This window comes from Meles meles, chromosome 2 (assembly GCF_922984935.1).
Source record: "Meles meles chromosome 2, mMelMel3.1 paternal haplotype, whole genome shotgun sequence".
Classification (NCBI taxonomy): Eukaryota; Metazoa; Chordata; class Mammalia; order Carnivora; family Mustelidae; genus Meles; species Meles meles.
The window spans coordinates 10,633,233-10,658,397 of record NC_060067.1 but is presented as its reverse complement, the minus strand read 5'-3'; the positions used below and the strand labels follow the sequence as shown (position 1 = coordinate 10,658,397).

Below are 25,165 nucleotides of genomic sequence, written 5' to 3'. Positions count from 1 at the left end.
CTGCATTTATAGTCTTGGTTGCCAAGCCGGCTTACTGTTCTGTTCATTTAGATACGTGTGATTAAATTGTTAAACATTGATTTAACAAATATTTATGGATAGCTTAGTCTATGGGCAAGTTACCCATACAGGGAACACTTTTTGATACTCTGTGGCAAGTCTTGGTGTTTTTTAAAGTTGTTTCTGGCTTTATGGAACATAGGGAAAAAAATCTTTTAGCTCAAATCCACATTGTTGATTGTGAATGACTGAGTATAGTCTAGAGTGAAGAAAGTAATTTTAATTTCTTTCCCCAGAGTAAATATAATCCTATTTTCACAAACCTTTTAGCAAAAGGATACAGTAAGATTTTTAGAATTCTGTGAATTTTGTGATATTTATGGAGCCTAACAGAGCACATTTTAAGGAAATTTGTCTCATAATAAGGAACATTTATAGCTGGCATCTCCAAATTTAAAGCTTTATTTTAACATACTGCTGTGCTGAGAATATTTAATCAATCTGCTGAGGTTGGAAATGTATCATTTCTTCTTCACATAGATATTTTTCTGTAAGATAGACACTTCTTTATGAAGTTTATCATGTGTACTTTATAATAGCAATTGCTTCATTATAGTGAGGAAAGCATAGGAATTTCAGCTTCCCTAAATGTTGCACTTGGGCACCAAAATGCATTTCTTTCTTGAGGTGGAAAGGAAGGTGATATGTTAATCTGCCTGAAATAGTCTTCCAGAAACGTAAGAGAGATTTTAAAAGGTTAGAGAGAGAGAGTCTGTTGGATTGATATAGGTGGGTTGTTTGGGCAGTCAAAAATAAGTGTGTATTGGAGTGCCTGGGTGGCTCAGTTGGTTAGACATCTGCCTTTGGCTCAGGTCATGATCCGATGGCCCTGGGATGGGCCCCACGTCAGGCTCCTTGCTCAGCAGGTAGTCTGCCCCTCCCTCTCCCTCTGCCTGCCACTCCCCCTGCTTGTGCTCTCTCTCCCTCTCCAATAAATAAATACAATCTTTAAAAAATATAAATGTGTATTAGTGACAAAGTAAGGAGCTCCCATTGCTTTCTTGCCTCCAGTGTGTGTGCTGGTTATTCCTTCTCCCAGGAAGGAACTTAACTAAAGAATTTACTTCACTTCATGTACAAGTTCTGAATTAAGACTGTTTGATTAAGGTTAAGTCAAATGTAACCAAATTTTCACTTACCAGAGCATATTTGGTTGGCTTTTCAACTGGAAGACCTTTGTCAACTCTTTTCTTGGTGATTAGAAAAGGATAGTGATTTGGGCAGGGTGGTGATCCCAAACGTTGTGACCTTCTAAAACTACCTCATGTTTGTCTTGAAATTATTTTGAAATACTTTATTTTTAATAAGATATAATTATGTGTTGTCAAAAATTCAAACAATGCAGAAAAACTACAATAAAAAATAGTTTTACCCTTAAACTCATCACTCAGAAATAACTATTATTAACATTTTCGTGAACATCTTTTGTATATCTTGTGATGCATGTGTAAACAGATAGATTGATGTATAAGAAAGCGTGTATATAAATGAGATCATATACCTGCTGTTTCATAACATGATTATTTTTTTAATATTTTATTCATTTATTTGATAGATAGAGATCACAAGTGGGCAGAGAGAGAGGAGGAAGCAGGCTCCCTGCTGAGCAGCGAGCCCGATGCAGGGCTCGATGCAGGGCTCGATCCCAGGACCCTGAGATCATGACCTGAGCCGAAGGCAGCAGCTTAACCCACTGAGCCACCCAGGTGCCCCACATGACCAGTTTTTAATGGAAGTTCTTCCACTTTAGTGTGGATCTTGAACATTATCTTTAAGACTGCTGCTCTTTATACACATGATGATGCATGTCCTATAATTTACCTAATAAATCCCCTATTAGTACACTTTCAGTTTCCCCAGATTTTTTCATTTATAAACAAACTTTGGTGTTTAACTATGTTTTCATTCTTTGTAATTATCTCCTTAGAGTAAAATCCCTAGCAGAATGTTTGCAGGACAGGCTTATTTTATTTTTTTTATATTTGTTTTAAGTTATACTCACAGAAGGTTATGCCGATTTATACTTCCACCAATAATGGACAAGAATGCCCACTTATATGCACTCTTGCAAAAACAAGATTTTGTCCCATCTTCTTATTTTTGCCATTCAGTGGGTTGAGAATGATAGCTCACTCATAGTCATTTCAAATTCCTTCGACTTTTAGTGAGGGTGAATATCTTTCTGCATTTTTCTTGACTTGTTTGTCAATTGTTAATATACTTGTTTGTATTTGTGTCCTTCGCATATTGTCCTTTTAGGCATTTGGTTTTTTTCCCCATTGACTCATAGGAACTCTGTGTATTAGTATATTTTTTCTTTTCTTGTCAGAAATATGACAAATATATTTTTCCCAGATCTATCCTGTCTTTTCACTTATTTATGATTTCTTTCACTATACCGATACTAATTTTTGTGTATTCAAATTCTTCAATCTTTTATAGCTTTTTATTTTCATTATATACTTAGAGAGGCTTTCCTGTTCCAAGATTAGAAAAATATTTACCCACATATCTTAGTACTTTTATGTTTTCATTTAAATTTTTTATCCATCTGGAATTGATTTTTTGTGTAAGGTTATCCTGGCATTTGATGTTTGGGCACTTCAGATGATCCAGGCACGTAATCATAGCTCCTCAAACAAAAAAATATCATAGAGCCTCCCCATCTTGCCCATCCATTCTATCAGACTTGGAGTTGTGGCTCTTTGGTGAAGGTTTTGGCTCATACTTTTCTTCAAGCAGGGAGCTAATTTCTCTTTCAGTCTTCCCTCTTTCTTCAGCTCTTGCTGGGTAGTGTAAAGTGAAATCCTATTTATGACGACAAAGCACTTTTAGGCAGGATAGATGAAAATAAGGGTTTGGCAGCTGTGATCTGTCAGGACAGAGATCACTGATTTATAGGCTATAGCTACACAGGTGAAATAAACAATGATGGCTGTCTCTCTAGTCTTCCCCAGCGTAGATGAATGGTCTGGGTAACTGGACCTTAACAAATGCTAGCAGGTGGTTCTGATTTGGAAAGAGGAAGGGAGATTTTTTGAATGGGCGCACCTCAAATTTGAACCATATGAGAATCACATGGGGAACTTAAAAAAAAAATTCTGATTCCCAAGGCCGGATCTTCAGAGATCTTGACTTAATTGTTCAAGGTAGAGGTAAAGAATCAGTATTTTTTTTTTCTTAAAAAAAAAAATCTTCCCGGCTAATTGTCATGTGACCCAAATTTGATTTAGAAACTTGCATTATTTCTTCACTTTACTTCTAATCATGTGGCTTGGCTTTCTGCTGGGGACCTGACATTGGAACTCCTGCAGATAATTCAGGTCTGCCTGCCTATTTCCAGTGGCGGTGTCTAAATGGCATTAGGCTGCGTCGTTTTTCTTGGCTAACTTTCAGATTCAAAGACGGAGCTAGAGATATTTAATTTTATTATTCAACATTCTACGCAGTTTGTATAAATTACCACAAACACGGGCTGAAGTCTCTTTTTATGGTTAGAAACAGTTGAGTTTCTTTTGAGAAGCTTGAAATATTACAATTAAGTCAGTGAATACTTTATCATTTACTGCCACCAAAATATTTTATTTTCGAAGTTTTACTTGGTTGAAAATTGTCAAAGACTTAGAAAATGTTTTGTTTGCTCAGGCGTTTGTGCTGCTCGTCTCCTGTTACTGCTGTCCACACTCCCTAAATGGTTGTGATGATTATTCTAAATAATGAATTCCTTAATAAAAAGGACATAAAACAAGAAGGGTCATTCTTTAGTGTTCTGTGAAGATACTGAATTGCAGTAAAGTCAAAGTTGACAGCATAATTTTTTTTAAATTTTTAATCTTTCATCATCTTTTGAATGTGCTTGTCGAACATTGGTGCTGACAGGCATGGTGGCCTTGGGGCCCTGGTCACTGGTGGCTCCAAGACCTAAAATGCTGGTATGACCAATTAGAGTTGAATTTTGTTTTGTTTTGTTTTTAAGAATCTCTTTCTTACGGTCCAGCTACTTTTTTTTTCCATTTTATTTATTTTTTCAGCATAACAGTATTCATTGTTTTTGCACCACACCCAGTGCTCCATGCAATACGTGCCCTCCCCATTACCCACCACCTGTTCCCCCAACCTCCCACCCCTGACCCTTCAAAACCCTCAGGTTGCCCCAACCTCCCACCCCTGACCCTTCAAAACCCTCAGGTTGTTTTTCAGAGTCCACGACGTGGATGGAACTAGAGCGTATCATGCTCAGTGAAATAAGTCAATCGGAGAAAGACAACTATCATATGATCTCCCTGATATGAGGACATGGAGAAGCAACATGGGGGGTTAGGGGGATAGGAGAAGAATAAATGAAACCATAAATGGTCCAGCTACTTTTATGCTTGATTTTTCTATCACGGACTTGTGCTGATTATCTTGGCTGTTTTGTAAAATAGGGACCATCTTTGGTTTAACTTCAAACCCTGATAGAAACAGAAAGATGTTCATAAATTGTTTGGGATGTGAGTTTTGACTTCATGGCTGTAAAGTAAAACAAACTATTCTGTCCTATTATAGCTGATTCCATGTGTTTAGTAACATAAGAAATAAATAAAAAATTAAAAAAAAATAAGCAACTTTCAATGGCTGTAGTGTTGCTCCTGAAGGCTTCTGTTGATTTAGGATTTGTTTGGGGAAATATTGAAGATTTAAAGAGGTCCCCCCCATTTCTTCTGAGGACTAGTCTTCATTTTTTTTCTTTCATGTCACTCCTTTTGACTTTCTCCATCTTTTCCCTCTTTTGATGAAAAGAGAAATAATAGAGATAGGCTGGGAAAAGAAGGGATTGAAAGGCAGAGAAGGAAAGAAAACCCATGTTTTATTGTATTTCTATTCTTAGCTCTTTATATATGATTGTCTTTCTTAGTCCACATAATTTTCCTGTGAAATAGCAATTGATTTACAGAAGAGAGAATTAGGATGTGGAGAGGTTGGTGACTGGTGGATCTGGGATTTAATTCAGATATCCCCAACTCCACGACATTCTGTTTATGCTGAGCCACCTTGAGCAGATGTTGGAAACCATCTAGTTCAGCTTTCCCTCTTCTATCTAAACAAATACCTTATGTTTGTGTTACTGTTCATAAAGATATTATGTATCAGAGACTATGCTAAACATTTTACATGTATTATCTAATACGTATAATAACTGTTATATCTTAAAGTCATTGCTTGAGTAAATGGTAGAGCCTAGTCTCACTTTGAGATGTTTTTTGACCTCAGAGTCCCTTGTTAAACTGCATCAATGCCATGTTTCCTACTTGAAGAAACTAGAATCAACAAACTTTAAGTGACATTCCCAAGATCGCCGCTCTTTGGTGACAGAACAAAGTCTAGACTCTAGATTTCCTGACTGCTGGTTCTTTGCTCATTCTGCTCCTCAGCGGTGGGGGATTCTTGATCAGAAGTGCAAGGAGATGAAAGCCTAAGCAAAATGGAGCTGGGACACTTTGTGCTGCCTGATTCCGCCGCACCTCAGAGCTCAGCCACATGCAGTCTCGTGAACTGAATGAAAAATAATAGAGCAGGGAGAAATCAGGGTCAGAAGTGTCTCTATGAGTTGCAGCAATTAAAAATACACACACCCACATATTATTTTCCTTTTTTTATCTTCGTGAACCCTGAATATAATAAATCAGAAAAGGGGTTTCTGATAGTTCACCTTCTAAATTGCCTCAAATTCTAGTGAGTTGAACTGGAGTTATTCAGTGCCTGAGATTATTTTTAAAATTTCTGTATTATCAAGAGTAACATATCAAAATGTGGTGAAAATAGTTCTTTTCTCAGAAATGCTGCAAGTATCTCTAAGTTTAAGCAAGTTTCCAGTGCAGTGTATATAATAAATCACCTGTCTCTGTTTCAAAATTGTCAGCAACAGAATGGAAACTGTAGCACTTACCAAAGGATCAAGTACTGAAATAAAAATAATCTGCCTTTTAACAGTCACATGGTTCCCATAAATCAGAGCCATTTTTTTGGAAGAAATTCATTGCTATCTTTACTGAGTGAGCAACAACGTCTGTTGACCTTCGATTCAGTGGAACCTAGGGTGTGATTTGGGTATTCCTTCTTCAATTCCTTTGAGATTTCCTTCATGCTTACAGAGCACATGGGAGGATAGTGCAAAGCCTCATAGGAGGAAGGAAAATAGGAAGGCCCCCAGAGACCCTGTGCTTGCCCTCAGAGAGATGAATAGCAATGTTAAATCAAGTCGAGAATTCTGAACTCACCTTTCTTCTTTCTTCCTTCATGTTCTTTCTTACACCCAGGCTGTACTGTATTTTGATCCTGTAGTAGCCATGGGAAATAGGTACTTTCCCATGCTTGATAAAGAATGATGCAGTAACTTTGCCTGTCCCTTATGCCCAGAATATGGCTTGTCCTACCACATGGAACATTCCACTCCTACCCTTTCATGGTACACATGCTAAAGTAAGTTAGGAGAAAGAAAAATTAAAAGACATTAAAAAAAAAAACTCAGTGTGAATGCACAGAAGGTGAAATGCTGCATGTCCTTGAAAATCCCAGTGGAGGGCACACCTTCTAGCCTTGCTATGGATACACTTTCTAGCCTTAATGTGGGTGGGGTCGTGGTTGGGTAAGTACCCATACTCCATACACTTGTTGTGCCACACTGAATATGGATTTGTTCATACTATTTAACTCTTCTGAATCTCAGCGTCTTCATGGGTAAGCGATCAGAACTATTTGTTGGGCACAAGGGAGTCTCTTCTCTGCATAAATGCGACCTGGTTCTGCCTGCTTTGCTTGTTATTCTTCATTCTGTCCTTCTGCAGAATGAGGTGGATACCCTGATTATGTATGGAATGGCTGTAAAGTGATGAGACGGCATTCTTCAGTCATGCCGTGGAGCTCACATCCATGGAAACTGGGTTTCAGCCTAGACTTCTTAGACAGAAAGGGTTCTGAAGTGTTTCAGAATGTGGGTGCTCACAGTGTGAGGAGCCAGTCTTATTCGTCAACATTTTTTTTTGTCCTTTCCACGCCCCAACCCCATTATTATGATCTAGTGCTGTTCTCAAGGATTCTTATCTGTTTTCTGAATTGAACCCTACCCTTCAAAGAGGAGGGTGTGCTATTGCCAGGGCCATTTTAAGGAGGATATTGCTGGCTCTGAAGCAGTGGGAAAAAATATTTTGAGTAATCATCGTAATAAGCGTCTCTTAGGATGGCTTTTAAGTGGGTCTAACACTTAGTGTATTTAAGTTCTGTAAGTGGATTTTTTTTCTGTTTGATATTTAAACTTTTTTTACTTAAACATTTTTAAAATTTGAGTTTGACTGACATACAATGTTACATTAATTTCAGGTGTAGAGAGAGCATAGTGATTCACCTTCTTGGTATGTTATGTTGTGTGCACCACTATTTGTAGCTACCACCACTATTTGTAGCTACCACCGTCAAAATATGATGCTATTACGATATCGAGTGTATTTCCTACGTTGTGCCTTTTATTTACGTGACTTGTTTATTCCGTAACTGTAACTTGATTTTAAAAAACAATTCCTGTGTAATCATTTCATTATATTTTATGATAAGTAAGTATAAGTTGCTGGAGAACTTTCGGGGCTGTGGAGAGTGAATGTAGACGGACAGGTTAACTCTTTGGTGGGGCGGGGGCAGGGAGTAACTGAGTGGTGTCTCAGATTACTCAGAAATCCATTCTGCTCCAAACAGAGGGTGATTTAGATTAAGAGATGGCTTGTTTTATGTAAACATAAATCATATTTCTATGAACAGGTAACTTATTCTTCAGTTGGGGTGGAAGATATTCCCGGCACCATTTTGTTTTAGTATACACATACAGTTACAGAGATCACATAATTTGGCTCTATTATATAAATTAACCTACCACTACATATATATATATATATATATATATATATATATATATATATATTTGTGTCTTTTAAAGCTTTAGAATATTTACTCATTTGAAAAATGTTTATCTTACAAGTTTTATGGTTTAAATGTATACCCTTATGTATGAATAAAGGGACTCTGTCATCTTTTTATATTTAAAAAATCATCCCTTGATAGAATACTATTTCAAGTTTAGAAAAGGATCCTCTCACAAATAAACATTTGCTTTTCTAACTAAAATTCGAACTGATGAAAAGTAGAGGATTTGAGCTAGTTTGCTGTCATCTGAGGCATTGGTCCCAAATGACATGATTAAGTAAGTTAGGATAATCTTTTAATTCAATGATGCTTCATGGTTCATGTTTCCTTGTTCTTGTTTGGCTAAAGGAAAACAATGGGTTGAGTTTCCAGAGGGATAACTACAGGGAGGTGTGGCCACAAAGATTTAGTTATTCATGTCCCTACCTATATATTTCCTCTAAACTGAATTAAAGCTCTTCTATAAGTTTACATTGGACAAAGAATAGATAATAATATATATGTATATTTTTTTTGGTTGCTGTCTTAGAGATTACCAGATCAAGGGCAACTAACCTTTTTTTTTTTTTTTTTGCCCCTGTTGCTCCCCTCTCAAATCTTTTCTTTAGAAAAAATAGCTTTTGGGTATAAAATATAACTACTTGGGGCACCTGGGTGGCTCAGTGGGTTGAGCCTCTGCCTTCAGCTCAGGCATGATCTCAGGGTCCAGTGATTGAGCCCCGCCTCAGGCTCCTTGCTCAGTGAGGAGGCTCCTTCCCTCTCTCTGCCTGCCTCTCTGCCTACTTGTGATCTCTCTCTCTCTGTCAAATAAATAAATAAAATCTTTAAAAAAATGTAACTACTTATAAACACCTGCTATGTGCAAGGTAAAATCAGGCTGAAACAAAGACTGAAGGTAACCACAGAGAGGAAAACACCCTCGGGAGTACTGAATCACTTCTGCCCACGTGGTGGTCTTACACCTTGCGCTTTTACATGCAGAAGCTTCAGCAGTTTTAGAGTGGATCAGAGTCCCCTTTTGCTTCCTGTAGGCAGCCACCAGTCAGTATCGTCACCACAGTTCTTTGGAGCAGGTCAGCTGCCCTTGGAGTAGGGAGGGGTGACTAAATCGTATGATGAAATACATGGGGATGTTCATACTGGGAAGAATCTATTTCTTCACGTCTATTTGCTACGTTTGCTATGGCCCTTCTAATAGCATGTTCATGTGCTTAATTTCCCTAGTGACATCACGCATGGGAAGGAAAAAGACATTTCTTTTAACAGCTTTATTTTCTTTCCATTAGGGCGTGTTGGAGAGCTTTCTGGGCACAGCTGTCTCCGGAGCCATCTTTTGCCTGTTCGCCGGTCAGCCCCTCACGATTTTGAGCAGCACAGGACCTGTTCTAGTTTTCGAGAGGCTTCTATTTAATTTCAGCAAGTACGTATATACATATCTAATGATAAATAAGGACTGTTTAATTGTAGAGCATTCATCGTCTAGGTTGAGCATAGAATCATAATTAGGTTGATTAGAATGTGAGAATTTTAAGACGTGGAGGTTGAAAGGCCTTTGAAGACGGGGTATTCCAACACTCATTTTACGTTCGATCCAGCTGAGGTCCATATGATATACTTTCCGCTTGCCCTCATCATCATTCTCTGCCCTTCTAGTCTTGCTTTGTGCCTTTGGGGCTGATCCCAGTGTGGACTGCAGCACTAAGGCTCCTTTTCCTGCTGGCTTCTTCTTGGGTTTGGTAGTGCATCCGTAGGACAGGGAGGGAGAGAAGTCAGGGTGTGCATTTACCTCTCTGCACTTCCCTGTTCCTCGTTAACACTGCTGTCTGGCAGGGGCTTGTCCCCTGACTATCACCCCTGTAAGGTGCCTCCTCAGACCTGGTTCTAGGCCTCTCCAGCGTTGGGTGACTCCAGTCCTTCCCTGACCTTTCCAAACCAGGAGGTAAAAATGGCCCCCGATGTTGCTAGTCCCTGAGCACCTTGCCGGTTACTGACACCTCTGCAAATAGCCCATTTATTACGTTTTCTTCACAAACCCTTTGGAGAATGCCTTCTGTTTCCTTCCATGATCCTGACTTACACTAGAGAAATGCAATGTCTTGTTCAAGGTCCCGTGACTCATTAATGAAAGAAACTAGCTGCTCCAGTGATCACTGTTCCTAACCCTCATCTCAGTGTGCTTAACTAAAGATGCGTTTCAAGAGTCAGCTGAGTAATAACATTTGTTGAGCTCTGATCATGTACCAAGGTACCAAGTATTACCCTACGTGTGTTACATGTACTCCCTCATTGGAGTCCTGCAGCAGTACTGAGGGATGGACCGTACCCTGTTTTATAGATGAGGAAACAGGCAGGGAGAGGTAGTGCATTGCTGAAGGCTCCATCATCTGTTGTAGGTAGGGCTGGGATTTGAACTCCTGCTTCACTTTCTGCCTCTTACAGAGTCACTAGACAGTCCTATTGGACATAACAATTGTGCTATCATATTTTCTTTTTGAAATTGATGGATCAATTTAAGAAGGAGAAAGTCAGGTTAAGAGAATTATCCAAGTGACCACATTAGCACACAAACAGATTCAAAATCAAATTGGGTATTCTGGCCTCTTTCTAATGAACTTGATTACTTACAGAGAGAATTGCCTTTCCCAGCAGATCTCAATCCTTTAGGTAGACTGCAGCATTTCATATGACTTGCTGGCATTCCTTACTGGAATTTCTGTATTCGTCTATTGTTACACATTTTTAAGATTTTATTATTGCAAATTTTATTACCTACATGATACCTCATGGACTTAAGTGCTAGTACAGTCATCTTTGAAACTCTGAGCTATGAAAAACAATCCCAAGACAGAGGAGGGAATGAGGATTTGAAATTCGCGTTTTGAAAGCTGGGTTGAGGACATCAGCAGGGTCTTAAGAAAATTTAAAGTTCTAAATTTTAAATAATGTGAATTTTCTTGGCTCACCACTACAGATCCCTCCTCCATCATAATTCTCAGGACATTGGAAAGAATTCTGTTCGTGTCAGTTTATAGAAAGTCAAACCGTTTTTATATGTTTGAGAAAACATTGTGTGAGACAAGAAAGCTTTTGTGGGAAGATGAAGCAAGCATGTACTATAAACAGGAACAAACATGTGCAACCTTTGCAGAAAGATTTATTGGATGCAATGTGATCAGAGCCTTAATATACAGAAAATGTTTGTATCCCAGTTTACTTTAGATAATTGTAGGATAGAGATTATTTCCTTTCACTAAGCAAGTTCCTTTCTCACTTTCCCTTCTGTTTCATCATAATTGGTAATGTAAACATTGTTCCAAGTGATTTATTTGAAAACAGTTGTAAAGCAACAAGAAACATTCGAGAAACTGTGCTTTAAATTCATCACTGAGCAGCATGTGGTGCTTATTTGGCAAACCTTATTATTTTATTCACGTGCTGTATCATTTGCCTCGATATTACAACAACAGTGCTAATATTGTGTCTAGATACAGATTATTTGTGTAGATCACTATTTCTCAAAGTGTATTTCCTCAATTTCTAGTTCCGTTGTAGGTGTTCCTTGGACAAAAGCTTCTGTAATCCCAACAAATCCAGAATATGCTTTTTCCGGATTTTATCTCCCTCTCAGTAATTCACCTTACACATTAGCTTACTAAGGGATCTGAGAAGTCCTTCGGTAAAGAAACTGGTTTGGTCTGTCTTACCCAGATTTTTCCCATGCTTAGTGAAATAAGTCAATCGGAGAAAGACAACTATCATATGATCTCCCTGATATGAGGACATGGAGAAGCAACATGGGGGGTTAGGGGGATAGGAGAAGAATAAATGAAACAAGATGGGATTGGGAGGGAGACAAACCATAAATGACTCTTAATCTCACAAAACAAACTGGGGGTTCCTGGGGGGAGGTGGGATTGGGAGAGGGGGAGCGGGCTATGGACATTGGGGAGGGGAGGTGAACCATAAGAGACCATATTTTACCATTTTTTGAGAAGTGGGTAGATCCTTATTTTGTAACTTCAGTGGACTCGAATGCAAATTCCACATGATCCACTGGTTTCCTCCTGATATGGGGTACAGGTTTAAATGTTTGCCCTATAAACTGGAGAATCATAAAGGAATATGAAAGATGTGCTTTCACCTTTTAAAATTAATAACAAAATGAAGGCACGAGCTTACAAGCTTTCCAAATTCCAGTTGTAGTTTTGTTTTCCTAATTCTGGAGCTTCTTTTGCACTGTTTTTACACCTTATAAACCAGTAATGGAAAATTAGACACCTTTTCTTTTTCTTGAGTGAGGAATCTGAAAGAAGTTTTACCACTGTGTTCTAAGCTATGTACAAGCCTCATAATTAAAGTTGGAGTTTAACCTGTGTAATTGTCATTTGGTCATTCAATAATTTTTTCCTTCTAGTTTTTGAACGTTTTACTTAGAGGACTTCAAATAATTATTTTCTTCTATTATATTACTGGCTTTATTCATGTAGTTTAGGGAGTTTTATATTTGTCAGAGACTAAACATTAATTTCTGTAGCATGCTTCAGATGGTTCTTCAGTTTGTGCCTTGGTTTTATGCTCCTTGGAAACTATAACTCAAAATATCTAGGAACACTGTGGTATCATAAGGATATAAACCCATTTAGTCACAATAGTTTCTTTTGTCTGTACTATCATTTCCTGTTACTTTTTATAACTTAGTTGCTATTTAAACTTGGCACTAAAGGGACTGATAAGCTTATTGGATGTAATATTGCCATTTTATTGTAGTCATTAGTGTTGATCAACTTGTTCTAAAAAGTTTCTCATCTCTTACTCCTCTTTCTTCTTGCTGCTGTAAACATATCACTTTTATAATGAAGTGCCATGGGTTTTAGTGATTTTATTTGGGTTATTCTTATGGAGCTACTCTGGGAGTATTTAAGTATTGTAGAGCAGCTATTTTGGTATATCATTTAGATCCTAAGATTTAAGTGTATACATGCATTTTTTCCCTTTGTACTCAAACCGAGTGTTCCTGTCCTGTAAACATAGATTCTCTAAACAACCATTAGCATTCTTAAAATAAATTAAGATTGTCCTGTCATCTTGTTAGGGAAGCAAAACTAAGTAATTGTTTAAAATTTTTATTTTATGAAAAAAGATTATTGGCTCAGAAGTGATGAAACTGTTTCTTAGCTCTGACTGAGACTTGATTCATTGTGTGATAACGTAAATCATCTCAAATTCCTAGAATGTAGCTTTTCTGTAGTCTACTTATCTCACAAAGACATGCATAGGATTAAGCAGTGGGGTTCCAGATGGAAAGGGAATGCAAAAGATGTCTTCAGAAAGATTCCAGGAAACCCATAGGAGATAACTCTCTACCTGAGTGTTAATAGTCTGCTGCTTTGGTAATATTTCCAGTTTATGTGATTTGGTGAAAAGAGGGATTCAAAGGGCAGTGATCTCAAGGCCCACCCTAAATACGGATCAGGTAGGGAATGATGGTGTAATTTTTTAAAGGAGTCATCCAGGAATACAGAAATTTGGTTTCTGGCTCAGCTCTGCCATTAAAACCTTGACATTGGATAAATGGCTTAACTTCCATTGGCCTTGGTGGTTTCCTCATCTATAAAATGAGACCTATTTGACTAATTGGCATCTGTATTAATTTTCTCCAGGGAAATTGTACTAATATCATAAAGAGATTTATTGTTAAGGAATTGACTCATACAATTATAGAGACCAGCAGGTCCAAAATCTGCAGGGTGGGCCAGCAGGCTGGAGACCCAGGAGAGTTAATGTTCCAATTCAAGTTCAAAGGGTGTCTGCTATAGAACCAGAAAGAGGCATGTTCCGGAGAAAGCCCAAAGGCAATCTACTGGAGAAACTTTCTTGCTTGAGGTTGGCAGGTAGTTTTCTGTATTTGGTTGAAGAACTCAGTTGGATGAGTTTCATCCACATTATGAAAAGCTATCTGCTTTACTCAAAGTCTACCAAGTTAAATGTTAATTTCATCAAAACCACCCTTACAGAGACACCAAGAATAATGTTTGACCAAGTATCTGGGTACTGCATGATCCAGCCAACTTGACACATAAAATTAACCATTTCAGCATCTAAGGACCTTTTAATTCTAATATTCTATAAATTTTCACTTAGGATCTCCTGGCTCCCTGTAATAGCTTATAGGTCATGTCAATAACTGTCTCAAGTCCTAAACCATAGGCATGCCTTAATTCATCCAGCAAGTTCTCACTGGAAACTGTATGCCAAGCATTGTGTTAGTTTAGAGAATCCACATTTTATTTTAAGAGCAGTGTGAAGCCACCAAAAGGTTTTAAATGGAGGTGGGGGGATCTGATTTACATTTAAAAAGATAATTTTGGCTGTGATGTGGAAAATGGCTTTGAGCAGGGCAAACATGGATATCAGTAAGGACTTTATTCAAGCAACGACTTCTTGGTGGCCCAGACTGGGCTGCTGGTGGTGAAGGCATTGATACCATGCCTTTTGGAAAGTATTAAAAAATGTCACCCTCAGAAACTCATTATTTAAAAGCAAGTCGGTCGAGCTTCAAGCATGCATGCTCCTTATTTCTTTTTCTCATAGAAGAAATATGACTACTACTATTTGCTTTTTCATCACAAATGATAAGAAAGAAATACTATAAAGGAATCTTCACATAATTTTAGAGGAGTCAATATGAAATGGTAGAATGTCAACACTTGACCCATCTTTTCCTAGATGTGAACTAATTTACTTCTAAGAAATGGAAAGGGCTTAAAAAAAAGGCATCCTCCGATGGAGGCAGCCTATTCTAAGACTGCTGTGGGAGAGGAACAGATGAAAAACAAGGTGGTCACAAGATGCTTTACACACAACTTTAGCAGGAGGACATCACGTCTGTGGGCAAAGTTCACGAGAAGCGGTTGTGTCTGGCTATAACACAGCAAGACAGCCTTTCTTGATCTGACTACAGTGCACTTATCCTATTTATCCTTAAATTCCTTGAGATTTTTCTGCATCTCCATTTGTCCTCCTCCAGCCAGAATTAGTTGTTCCTCTGGGATATTCTGTGGAATGTTTAGGTATCATGTACTATTTTATGATGTAATTACGTTCATCAGTTTGTCTCCCTCAGTGATGGCAATGATGTGGGGACAGAGACCATATTTAGCTGAGTGTCTTCATTAACCAGTGAAGCTCACAAACATTTATTGAGTGCGTACTGGCTACCAACGTGACACTTTCAAATTGTTTCTTTTATTAACTCCATAAAAGCAGGGACCATAGTTTTCGAATGAGAAAGTTGTTATTTACATATAAATGCTGTGACTGATTTTGATATGACATTCTTAAACTTCTGGGATTATTTCTTTATGGTAGCAGGATGATATCACTAGACTACCTTTTTAACCTTAATATTTTCTGGATGAAATCAAGACTGAGCTTCTTATCTAGTGGCTACAAGTGATCTTGTGTTTTTAGCAATCATTCTGCAGTTATTGGGTAGTTTTATATTATTCTTTGTGTTCCAGGGAGGAGCAGTCTGATCACCTTTCTTTCTTTCTTTCCAGGGACCATAATTTTGACTACCTGGAGTTTCGCCTTTGGATTGGCCTGTGGTCAGCCTTCTTGTGTCTCATCTTGGTAGCCACAGATGCCAGCTTCTTGGTTCAGTACTTCACTCGCTTCACCGAAGAGGGCTTCTCTTCTCTGATTAGCTTCATTTTTATTTACGATGCTTTCAAGAAGATGATCAAGCTAGCGGACTACTACCCCATCAACTCCAACTTCAAAGTGGGCTACAATACTCAGTTTTCCTGTGCCTGTATGCCTCCCGACCCAGGTAAGGACATCATGCTTGGTGTCTGTGCTTCCCCTGTGTTGGAGGAAGGTGTGGGCTCCATGTGCACAAGCTTTCAACATGGTGTTTTCTCTGAGAAGCCATCCTGCTGAATTTGAAGTCTCATTACCCAAGGTACATAAGCCACATGATTCAATTGGAAGGTGAAATCAGGAGCTCTGGAATCTGAATGTAATTAGCCCAGTACTTTGAAATTAACTCAAACTGCAGTATTTGCAAAGAAATTTAATGTACATTTTTTCATTATATTAGTCCCATACAGTGTATATTATTCTTAATCTTATCTGAAAGTTGAGGGAACCAAATACAAATATTAACAGATCTAAGGTCCAGACCAACGGAGTCCTCTGACTTCTATCCCATGCTTTGCTGTTTCCTTATTACTGTAGAAATCCCTTCCTAAAGTAAACTCTAGATTACTTTCAGCTTACAGAAGAAACAAGATCCTCATTCACTTTATATAATTTGAAGCATGAAATTAAAAAAGAAATTCAGACTGGAGTCACCTAGTGGCAAAGTAGAGCCTTATAGTTCATCTGTGCCAGACAATGTAAATAAGAAAAAGAAGAAATGAGAGAAACAAAAAAAGGAATGTTATGCTGTCCCAGAAGATTTATATTCTAGAGTTAGGAAAGACATAAAAGTGAAAAGTAAGTTCTGGGTGAGGAATATGATTCTACACATCTTAGCACTTTAATACCTATCTTGCCAAACCTGAGTCAGCATCAGGATTTTTTCCCCAAAAAAGTGCTCAATTTGCTTTCTGAAAAAAATTTTTTTGAGTAATTTGTCATCATTTTATAATATAGAAGGCATTGGGAGAAATGACTCACTTTGGGAAAAGTCGTTTTATATTTGCTCTGGGAGAATGAGGGGTAGACATTTATGTCAGACAGTTAAATGGAAATAGAGTTATTCATCCCAGGTCGTGCAATTAGCTGCGGGTCATTGTCCCTTAAAATAAAAATTGACATATACTCCATGCTTCTGAACTGAGGTCTTGTAGCACCAGGAGTACAATAGCGTGCTGAGGGCTTTGTGAACCCGAGCGCAGTCGTAGGGCATATCCGTGCCCCTGTGCACTTTTACTTAGAGATTCTGAGGAAGAACCTCTTAATGTTTACAGGGAAACAAATGTAGATGTATTATAGACTAGAATGCAAACAAAATGATTATGAATTTAAAAACTAAACGAGATACTAAGAAGAATTTTAATGCTTATGGCTTGGCTGTGTCAGATTGCTCTCAGATATTTGGTGTTGTATCTGCGTTCTTCTCTGATACTTGGGCAGAGAAATCTTAGAAGACCTGTATGCGTCTTGAGTGGTGAGAGACAAGAGAACAGTATCTCCCTAAAACTGGATCAGTCAGTAACCTTCATGGAAAGATAGGGCATTGTTGGCTTTGCTCTCATGGGTTCTTTGGTCTTATTTAAGGACAGTCAACACACATTAAAATAAAGGGCACGCTTAAAAGCAAAGCAGAGACTCATACAAGGTAGAAATTTATTTATTTTTTTAAAAGATTTTATTTATTTATTTGACAGAGAGATCACAAGTAGACAGAGAGGCAGGCAGAGAGAGAGAGAGAGAGAGGGAAGCAGGCTCCCTGCCGAGCAGAGAGCCTGATGTGGGACTCGATCCCAGGATCCCGAGATCATGACCTGAGCCGAAGGCAGTGGCCTAACCCACTGAGCCACCCAGGCGCCCCAAGGTAGAAATTTAAAGATTCAGGGAACATGAATGACATATAGGTCTAAAAGTTTATTATTATTAAAATGTATACTGATTATGAATATTTCATAACATAAAATCTGCTTTGAAAAGAGTAAGTATGCAATGCGTGATAGATACTATCATTAGGATCGGTGGAATATGCTTGAAACACAGATGTAAACATTACACGACCATGTAGAACATGTCCTAAAAGAAAGAGGGGGTTACCCTCCATTGTGGACTTTCAGCAGAAGTCCATACCCTGCATATTCCAAAATATTGACTCACAGCCATATTGAACTGTGGGATTTTGAACTTTCCTCTTCATTATTTCTGTCTATCTTTATGTGTTTGTCTGTATGTAAATACTTATTTATGGAGAAGCAGGAATCTGACTTCATAGGCAAGTCTGAGGAGTTATACAACAAATTTTTCTAAAGGAAAAAGGTACTTTCTTAATTGTTTTGAGGTGTGAGGGAGTCATAAAGCCAGATGAGGGCTTTGTCAGCATCCCTGCTGCAAAAAAGATCTACCTACCCGAGGTTAATGGAAACTGGTCCTCATTGTTTCGATTGGATGCAGACAGAGAGGGTAAAAAAGCCAAGGAAGACATATTTGAATGTGTTTTAACTGTGAAAAACATATGAAGATTTCACATGTCATTTTCCTTCCAAGAAGGATCGTGTTTTCTTGAAAACTCATTTTGAGGCTTGAAACATGCGTAGTGAAGTACTAGTTGAAGTGGAGATAGACGGCTTTTCGTTTGACCTGTTTTCTTTAGCTTGGATGGAAAGTCTGTCCTAAAGAGCTAGGAGTTGTCTTGGAAGGACTCTGACAATTCTGTTACCTCCACGTGGTGCCAGTAAAGTAGTGTAGCTGGGCTTTGAAATCAGAAAATCTTGTATTCGAGTTCCAGCTTAGCTAATAATACCCTGTATGTGACTTTGGGCGAGTTCCTTTTCCCACGGAAGCTCTGCCGTACCTTCCTCATCCGTAAAACAGGGTTAATAACACTACCTACCTTACAGAATTATTATATCGAATAGGAAAACATGAGGTATTTCAAAGTACTCAGGACAGTTTCTGATATGTAATGAGTTACAAAGTGTTAACTGCCATTGTTACTGCTGGTATAACTTATTAAAACATAAGGTTAGTGAGTATGAATGATAGAACCAACAAACCAGTCTTCATCATCCTCCCTTCTAAGCAAACATTGCTGGGCAGTTGGCTTATTCTGCAACAAGACCCTTGATTGCAGCCCATATTTTTAGAGTTGTCCAGATGAAAGGAACTCCTGAAGGATATGCTCGTGAGTGTGAGGGGTTAATTTAATCCATGGAAATAAAGCCTGTTTCTGGTTTGAGAAGAGGCAAGTGGATATCTCCATTTTCACGACAGTTCTCAAAACCCCCTTATATTAGTGACTGCGTTTCCCTCATAACCTTAATACTTTTTGATAGAAAACTATATACCACCACAAATTTCATACCTTCACGCTAACAAACTGAAAAATGATAGAGAATACTCCAGTTGCATGTACAGCTCAAGTAAGTATGCTTAAAACAACAAGAACCTGGTAGAAGAATTCAGTCAATGAGTCAATAATATTTGAACTGGCGGATGACTTGTTTTCCAGCACTGGGACAGCGCATAACAGTGAACCAGCAACTCCACAGATGGAGTCATGAGCCTGCAAACTGAGAAGTGATTTTAGAGGGAGGGAAGGAGGGGTCACTTAATCACTAAGAAAACTCTCTTCCTGGCCACAACAATATTGTGGATTCGTTGCGCTTTGTGGGGACCACTCTCCCTCCTCTTTTCCTTCCTTATCTTTCTTGTTGTCACTTGCTTCCGCAAATCTTCCTCACTTCCCGAGTTTCAGTTTCTTCCTGCATCTTTTTCCCCTATCGTTTTGCCCCATATGTTGCTCAGGGGCCAAAGCCATGTACTTCCTTAGGTTCCCATTTACTGAGGAACTAAGAAAGCTCCGTTACAAGTGCTAAAAGGAAAATTAGCCATGAGATTTGGCATATCGGTCAGGGTAGATGCATGGTTTTTGAGCTAAAATTTCCTTTTCTTAGAAATAGAGTGGCTGTTAACTGAGGTAATAGAGGCCATATCTCCACCACAGAGCCCAGTGCTTACATAGCAGAGGCGTATGAGGAAGATGATCCATTTCAGAAGCCAGCAGTAAAATCCAAGAAGTATCCAAATGAGGGACAGTTCATCCCCAGCATCCCCGCTTGGGAAACAGTTAGTGTGATAAATTATAAATAGTATGTGCTTTGGAATAAAGGAAAGTGAACATGTATTCAGCTCTGATTAGCAGTGTGACCCTGGGCTAGGCTCATTAACTGATTTCTTGTTTTATAACCTGTGAGCTGGGTTAGTAGTTGTACCTACTCTTAGAAGTTACTACTAGATGGATTGAATGAAAGAATATATGCACATTGTTTGACACCTCATAGACACCAAGTAAAAATTTGTTCTTTTTCTCATTTCTCATTGTTTCACAAAAGAGGCCCCTGCCAGTTTTATCGTTTAGTTGTATTCTTTTAAAGGGGTTCAAAATACAATTTTTCCCTCCAATTTTCCTAGAGGAAGATACTAACTCGGTTTTTCTTGGAAGCCAGCTCCCTTCAAATTAACAACTAATGTGCTATTGTAGATAAATATGAAACACTGGAGCCATATTTAAAGAAAAAAGTGTTAAGGAGTTCAGTACGTTGTAATTAGGTCACTTAAGATTACTCCACTGGATCCCAAGCGTGCACAAGGGTTGGACACTGTATGCAGTCATGAAGAAGAAGGCCAAAAAGTCCTATTGGTGAAACGTTCAGTTCTCTTAAGGGGAATTGGTCTAATTCACTCAAAAACATAAATGATAGAATTTTGTAAATAGGGAAGAAGTCATGAGCTCTCCTCTTTCCTTTTTCCCCTCTCCTCCTCCTGCCCTTTTGTCCTTCCCCTTCTGCTCTCAGCAAAAATTTATCGTGGGTCCATTTCATTCCTTCTTAAGAATTGTGCTTGGGATGAGGTACACTACACATGTGTCCTACACACGTGCACCCACCACACAAGTCCTTACCTACCTATACACTACACTGTATGTGCACACCACACTCACCTACACACACACACACACCCCTATACACCATACTGTATGCACACACCGTGCCAACATACCTGTACACCACACCCATACCTACACCTCATACTATACACACACCTATACACCACATACCACGTCACACACATCCGTACACCATCCTGCACCACAAGCACACACCACACACACCACATGCACCTATACACACTCATACCTATATACCATACACACACGCACATGCATACCTCTATACCATACTACACACACCTATACACCACACATACACATGCACACACACACCACACATTTATATATCACACCACACACATCACACCGCACACAGACCTATAAATTGCACTGCACACACCCAGACCTATACACCACACACACACACCCACACACACACCGCACACATACCACACAGACACACATATACACATGGATTTTTATGAAATGTGTTGTCTTTAAAATTGTGTTAATTACTTTTTGAATGAACAAGGTCAGATTTTCATTTGACCTACACTTTCAGAAATCCATTTCTACTTTGGTACCTGTTTTCATTTGCCTAATGTGTCAAGGTTGCAGTGACTGTACTCTCAAGGGCATATTAATATTTTAGAAGGGGTTAAAATAAACTTTCTAACCAAATGTGGTTTTATATCTGGAGGGGAAAGAAGCCTTGCTAAAAATGATAAATAAATTAGAAAAGCAAGAAAATTGCCCCAAGAGAATAGATCCTATATTTTATTGTTACAGAAGGGATATATTTTATTGGTTCATTATTGACTGTTCCAGAGAGAACATGCTTGATAATGGATGAATGATTAAGAGGAATAAATCCTTTCTCAGGCACTGAAACATTGTTGTCTATAGTATCGCTAAGGAAAAGATGGCTTTTTCCCTGGTGTAAAACTGTAAGACCAAGTCAAGAGATTGGAAGTAGCATGACTTCCATGTCTGTGCCTTTGTTTTATTCCCAGCATGAGGAGGCTTCCAGATGCTCTAAAATGGTTGTCACTAGCGTAGAATTTCATTACCATTTCTTTCTATATAATTTTTCTATTATCTTAATAAATGCTATGCACCAATATGTTACAGCCATTAAAAAGAACTGCTGGATTGTGTCTCCTGTGGTCCCATATTATAGCCAATATGCGTTTCATAATTAGAAAGTCCATTAAAAGAAAATTAGGAAATAAAAGATAAAATTAGGAAACAAAAGATAATCCTAATTTATCTTCCATGACCTGCATCATATTCTATGAAATTTTATTTTTATTATGTATCATTCCCTCTTTGGATTATAAAGTAGGTTTAAATCACAAAGTAATGGTTAAGCAGGAGGTACCAAGCCTTCTGGTATAGGACCACTCGGGCTTTCCGTTCACAAGGAGACTTTAGCAGCACAGCTGACAGATTTCTCATTCATGGCTATATGGCCTTTTGAGAAAACCATAGAAATTTGAAACATCCATCATTTTAGTTTCCTTTTTCTCTTCTAGCCTAATATTTTAGCAGTTTCTGTATAGTAACACTTGCAGGAATCAGAAACAATGAATTTGGGTAATCACCAGACCTGTATTAATTCTCTAGCTGTGGGTCTGTATAGAAACACAAATTTGGAAAATATACGCTGTAGTAATGTCTATACACATCTGAAATGTAATGATGAGTGGGTAGAGAAGAGAAGTGTGTGTGTGTTTCTTTTTTTTGGTTTGTTTGTTTAGTGAAAACAGTGGCTAAATACGTGTCCCTTAATACCTGATAGTAGGTGAGCTCTTTGACTTCCAAGGCAGTATCATAGGTGAACATGTGGAAAAGTGCCCTTGGGTTGGAGAGTGTCCTAACTTGAACTTATCTAGGTACAGTGAAAACCTCAAGCATGAGGCTTGGTAAAAACACTTAGGAGAATGAAAGGAATAATAACAAGAGAAAGTGAAGAAAAATTTTCTCTTAATTTTATTTCTTTTAAGGCTCAAGGCTGAGATAGTGGTAGGTAATTTCCCTAAGAGCTGTTTCTCCCACAGTTTTCTTCATTCACCTTGTCATCCTTCCAAAAGCCACTTTGGCCTTTTATTGATCTCGACATTTAGAGCATAAATATTTGATTTTATTAAGAGGCGCTCATGTTCTGAAATTATCCAGGACCCTTAAATAAGTCTGAAGTGACCGCGCAGGCAAGAAGCTTCTTCAGTTTTATTCTGTATCTATTTTCCAGTTACTCTGTTTCCTCAAATTTGCTTGAGTAGAATGGAATAAAACATTAAAGTTTCATTATCATGGAGAATACTCTTAAATTTTTTTGTCATTCAGAGCAGGTAAACCGATTCTGCATTATTGTAACCCTAAGAAGCTATACTGAGGGTATAGATTGAGATTTGGCTAAGATTTATTAAGCACCATCCAAGTGCCAGACATTTTACTAAGGGATTTTAATAAGCTCTGTTTCAATACATTATATTGTAATGTTGTAATATATATGTATTAATCATCACATAAAGCTTGTGAGGTAGCAGCCTTTCTTCCAGGGGTGCAGTTTTGCTTCCTCCAGGTCATAAAGCTTAGCAGTAACCCTGGCTAGCATCTATTTTAGGTCCACTTTCTCCTGGAGACCCCGCTAACAATTTTACCTACATTGTCTTATTTCATCCCGCGCAGTAACCTTATGAGGCAGATTGTTTTAAATCCAATTTCACGGGGCGCCTGGGTGGCTCAGTGGTTTAAAGCCTCTGCCTTCAGTTCAGGTCATGATCTCAGGGTCCTGGGATTGAGCCCCGCGTAGGACTCTCTGCTCAGCAGGGAGCCTGCTTCCTCCTCTCTCTCTCTCTCTCTCTGCCTGCCTCTCTGCCTACTTGTGATCTGTCAAATAAATAAATAAAATCTTTAAAAAAAATCCAATTTCACAAGTGAAGGACCTGTGGTCAGTTGCAGTGAGGTGGCACTGTGCCCCAGAAGGTGGTGGAGACAGACAGAATTCCAGCCTAGTTTTCTTAGCAGTCCTTCCTCTAACTTGTGATGCGGTGGTACGTCAAAGCAGACAGATTGGCCTCGATGGCCATTTGTTGTTGTTCCTAGTTGACCTTGGAACTTTTGTATATATTCCTGATGTTACAGTTTCTGCTAATGTGTAAAGCAGAGGAGTCCTGGGGGAGTTCCTGGTACCAGGTACTAGAGGATAAAGAAGGACAACCTTAAAGGTGCCATTGGTAGTCCCTGTGCAGGAGGTGTACTTACATTGACATATGGATGTCATCTTTTTTTTCCTGCTCATAGCTCCTATAACCTGTTCTTTCTGTAGATCTCTCATTAAACATAGAAGGAAAAAAAAAAGCTAGCTTAAGACAGGAACACTCCCAGGCATTTTTAATTGTCCTTTTAAAAAATGTCCTTTACAATAGTGTTCAATCCCCTGTTCCAGAGGATCAGCTAGAATTTGATACATAGGAAGGAGGATCAAGAAGTGAAGATCCAAGGAACATAAAATGAGCAACTTGTGAAAACTCCTTGAAACGAAGCATGGGGCACAGACTGTCCCAGGGACAATAGGCTAATTCTACATTAGCCAGATTTCCACGGCAAAGACTTTCTTTGCTTCATAAGCCATGGTGCTGAGCAAACAGTGAAGACAGAGTGCAGTGCGTTTATGCTTTTCTATTTGACCTTTTCAGAATCCTAATTAAGGGTATTACAAATTCTATACACGTAGATCATTCTGCACTTGGTTGCCAAAATACATGGATCCAAATGGTGACCAATGGCTCTCAGACCAAACTCCCAATTGAAATTGATCATTTCCTCTTAGGTGAGCTTAAAGAAATTTACTTTTAATCTTACTTATGGACTCTACTATATTCTGCCAATATGGATTTATGGAAGTACTTGTTTATATATTTACTTTGAAGTTCTCTTGAAGCAGCTACATACTAAAATAAGTAGGAAAAGCATACACTTTTTATGGTCCTTTGGATACAGTCTTTGGGATTTTTAGAGCTAGTATGGTTTAATAGCTTGTCTCAGAGGAAAACTGGAAAGATAAAGGGAATTTAGATGAGCAGAATTGATGTGTATCTAGAACTTGAAAGTAGTTACTGAAAGTTCAGATTGGAATCCTATTTTAGTTCACTTGTGGCTTTATTATCTGTCATTCATTTCACAAAAAAGGAGGCTTGGATATCTTTTTCTCTAACTCCTACTCCTTGTTTCTATGCAGAAAAGTATGTTGCAAAAAGACCTTCACTCTCTTGTGATAGGAAGCTCATAAAATTGCATTAAAGAATCTTGTTCAGGAAGAACAGCTTCCCAGACCCCATCTAAATAGTGCCTGTGATTTCATATATGCTGTTTTCTTTCAAAAGCTCAGACCAGAAGACATTTCAGCTCGAAGTTGAGATCATGTCCCCTAACATTGGAGAGTATTATCCCACCTTGAATTCTGTGGCTGCAAAAATCAAATGCTGGGTAGGAAAAGAAAAAATG

At 38.4% G+C, this 25,165-nt stretch overlaps 1 protein-coding gene across 2 annotated transcripts in view; it reads left to right on the top strand.

The window, feature by feature from the left end:
- SLC4A4 (solute carrier family 4 member 4) overlaps positions 1-25,165 on the top strand; it is a 353,934-nt gene that overhangs the window by 249,931 nt on the left and 78,838 nt on the right. For both annotated transcript variants that reach the window (XM_045987257.1, XM_045987268.1), the window contains 2 exons: positions 9,300-9,433; positions 15,573-15,844. In XM_045987257.1, coding sequence (XP_045843213.1) covers positions 9,300-9,433; positions 15,573-15,844 — 406 coding nt within the window. The remainder of the gene's footprint in view (positions 1-9,299; positions 9,434-15,572; positions 15,845-25,165) is intronic.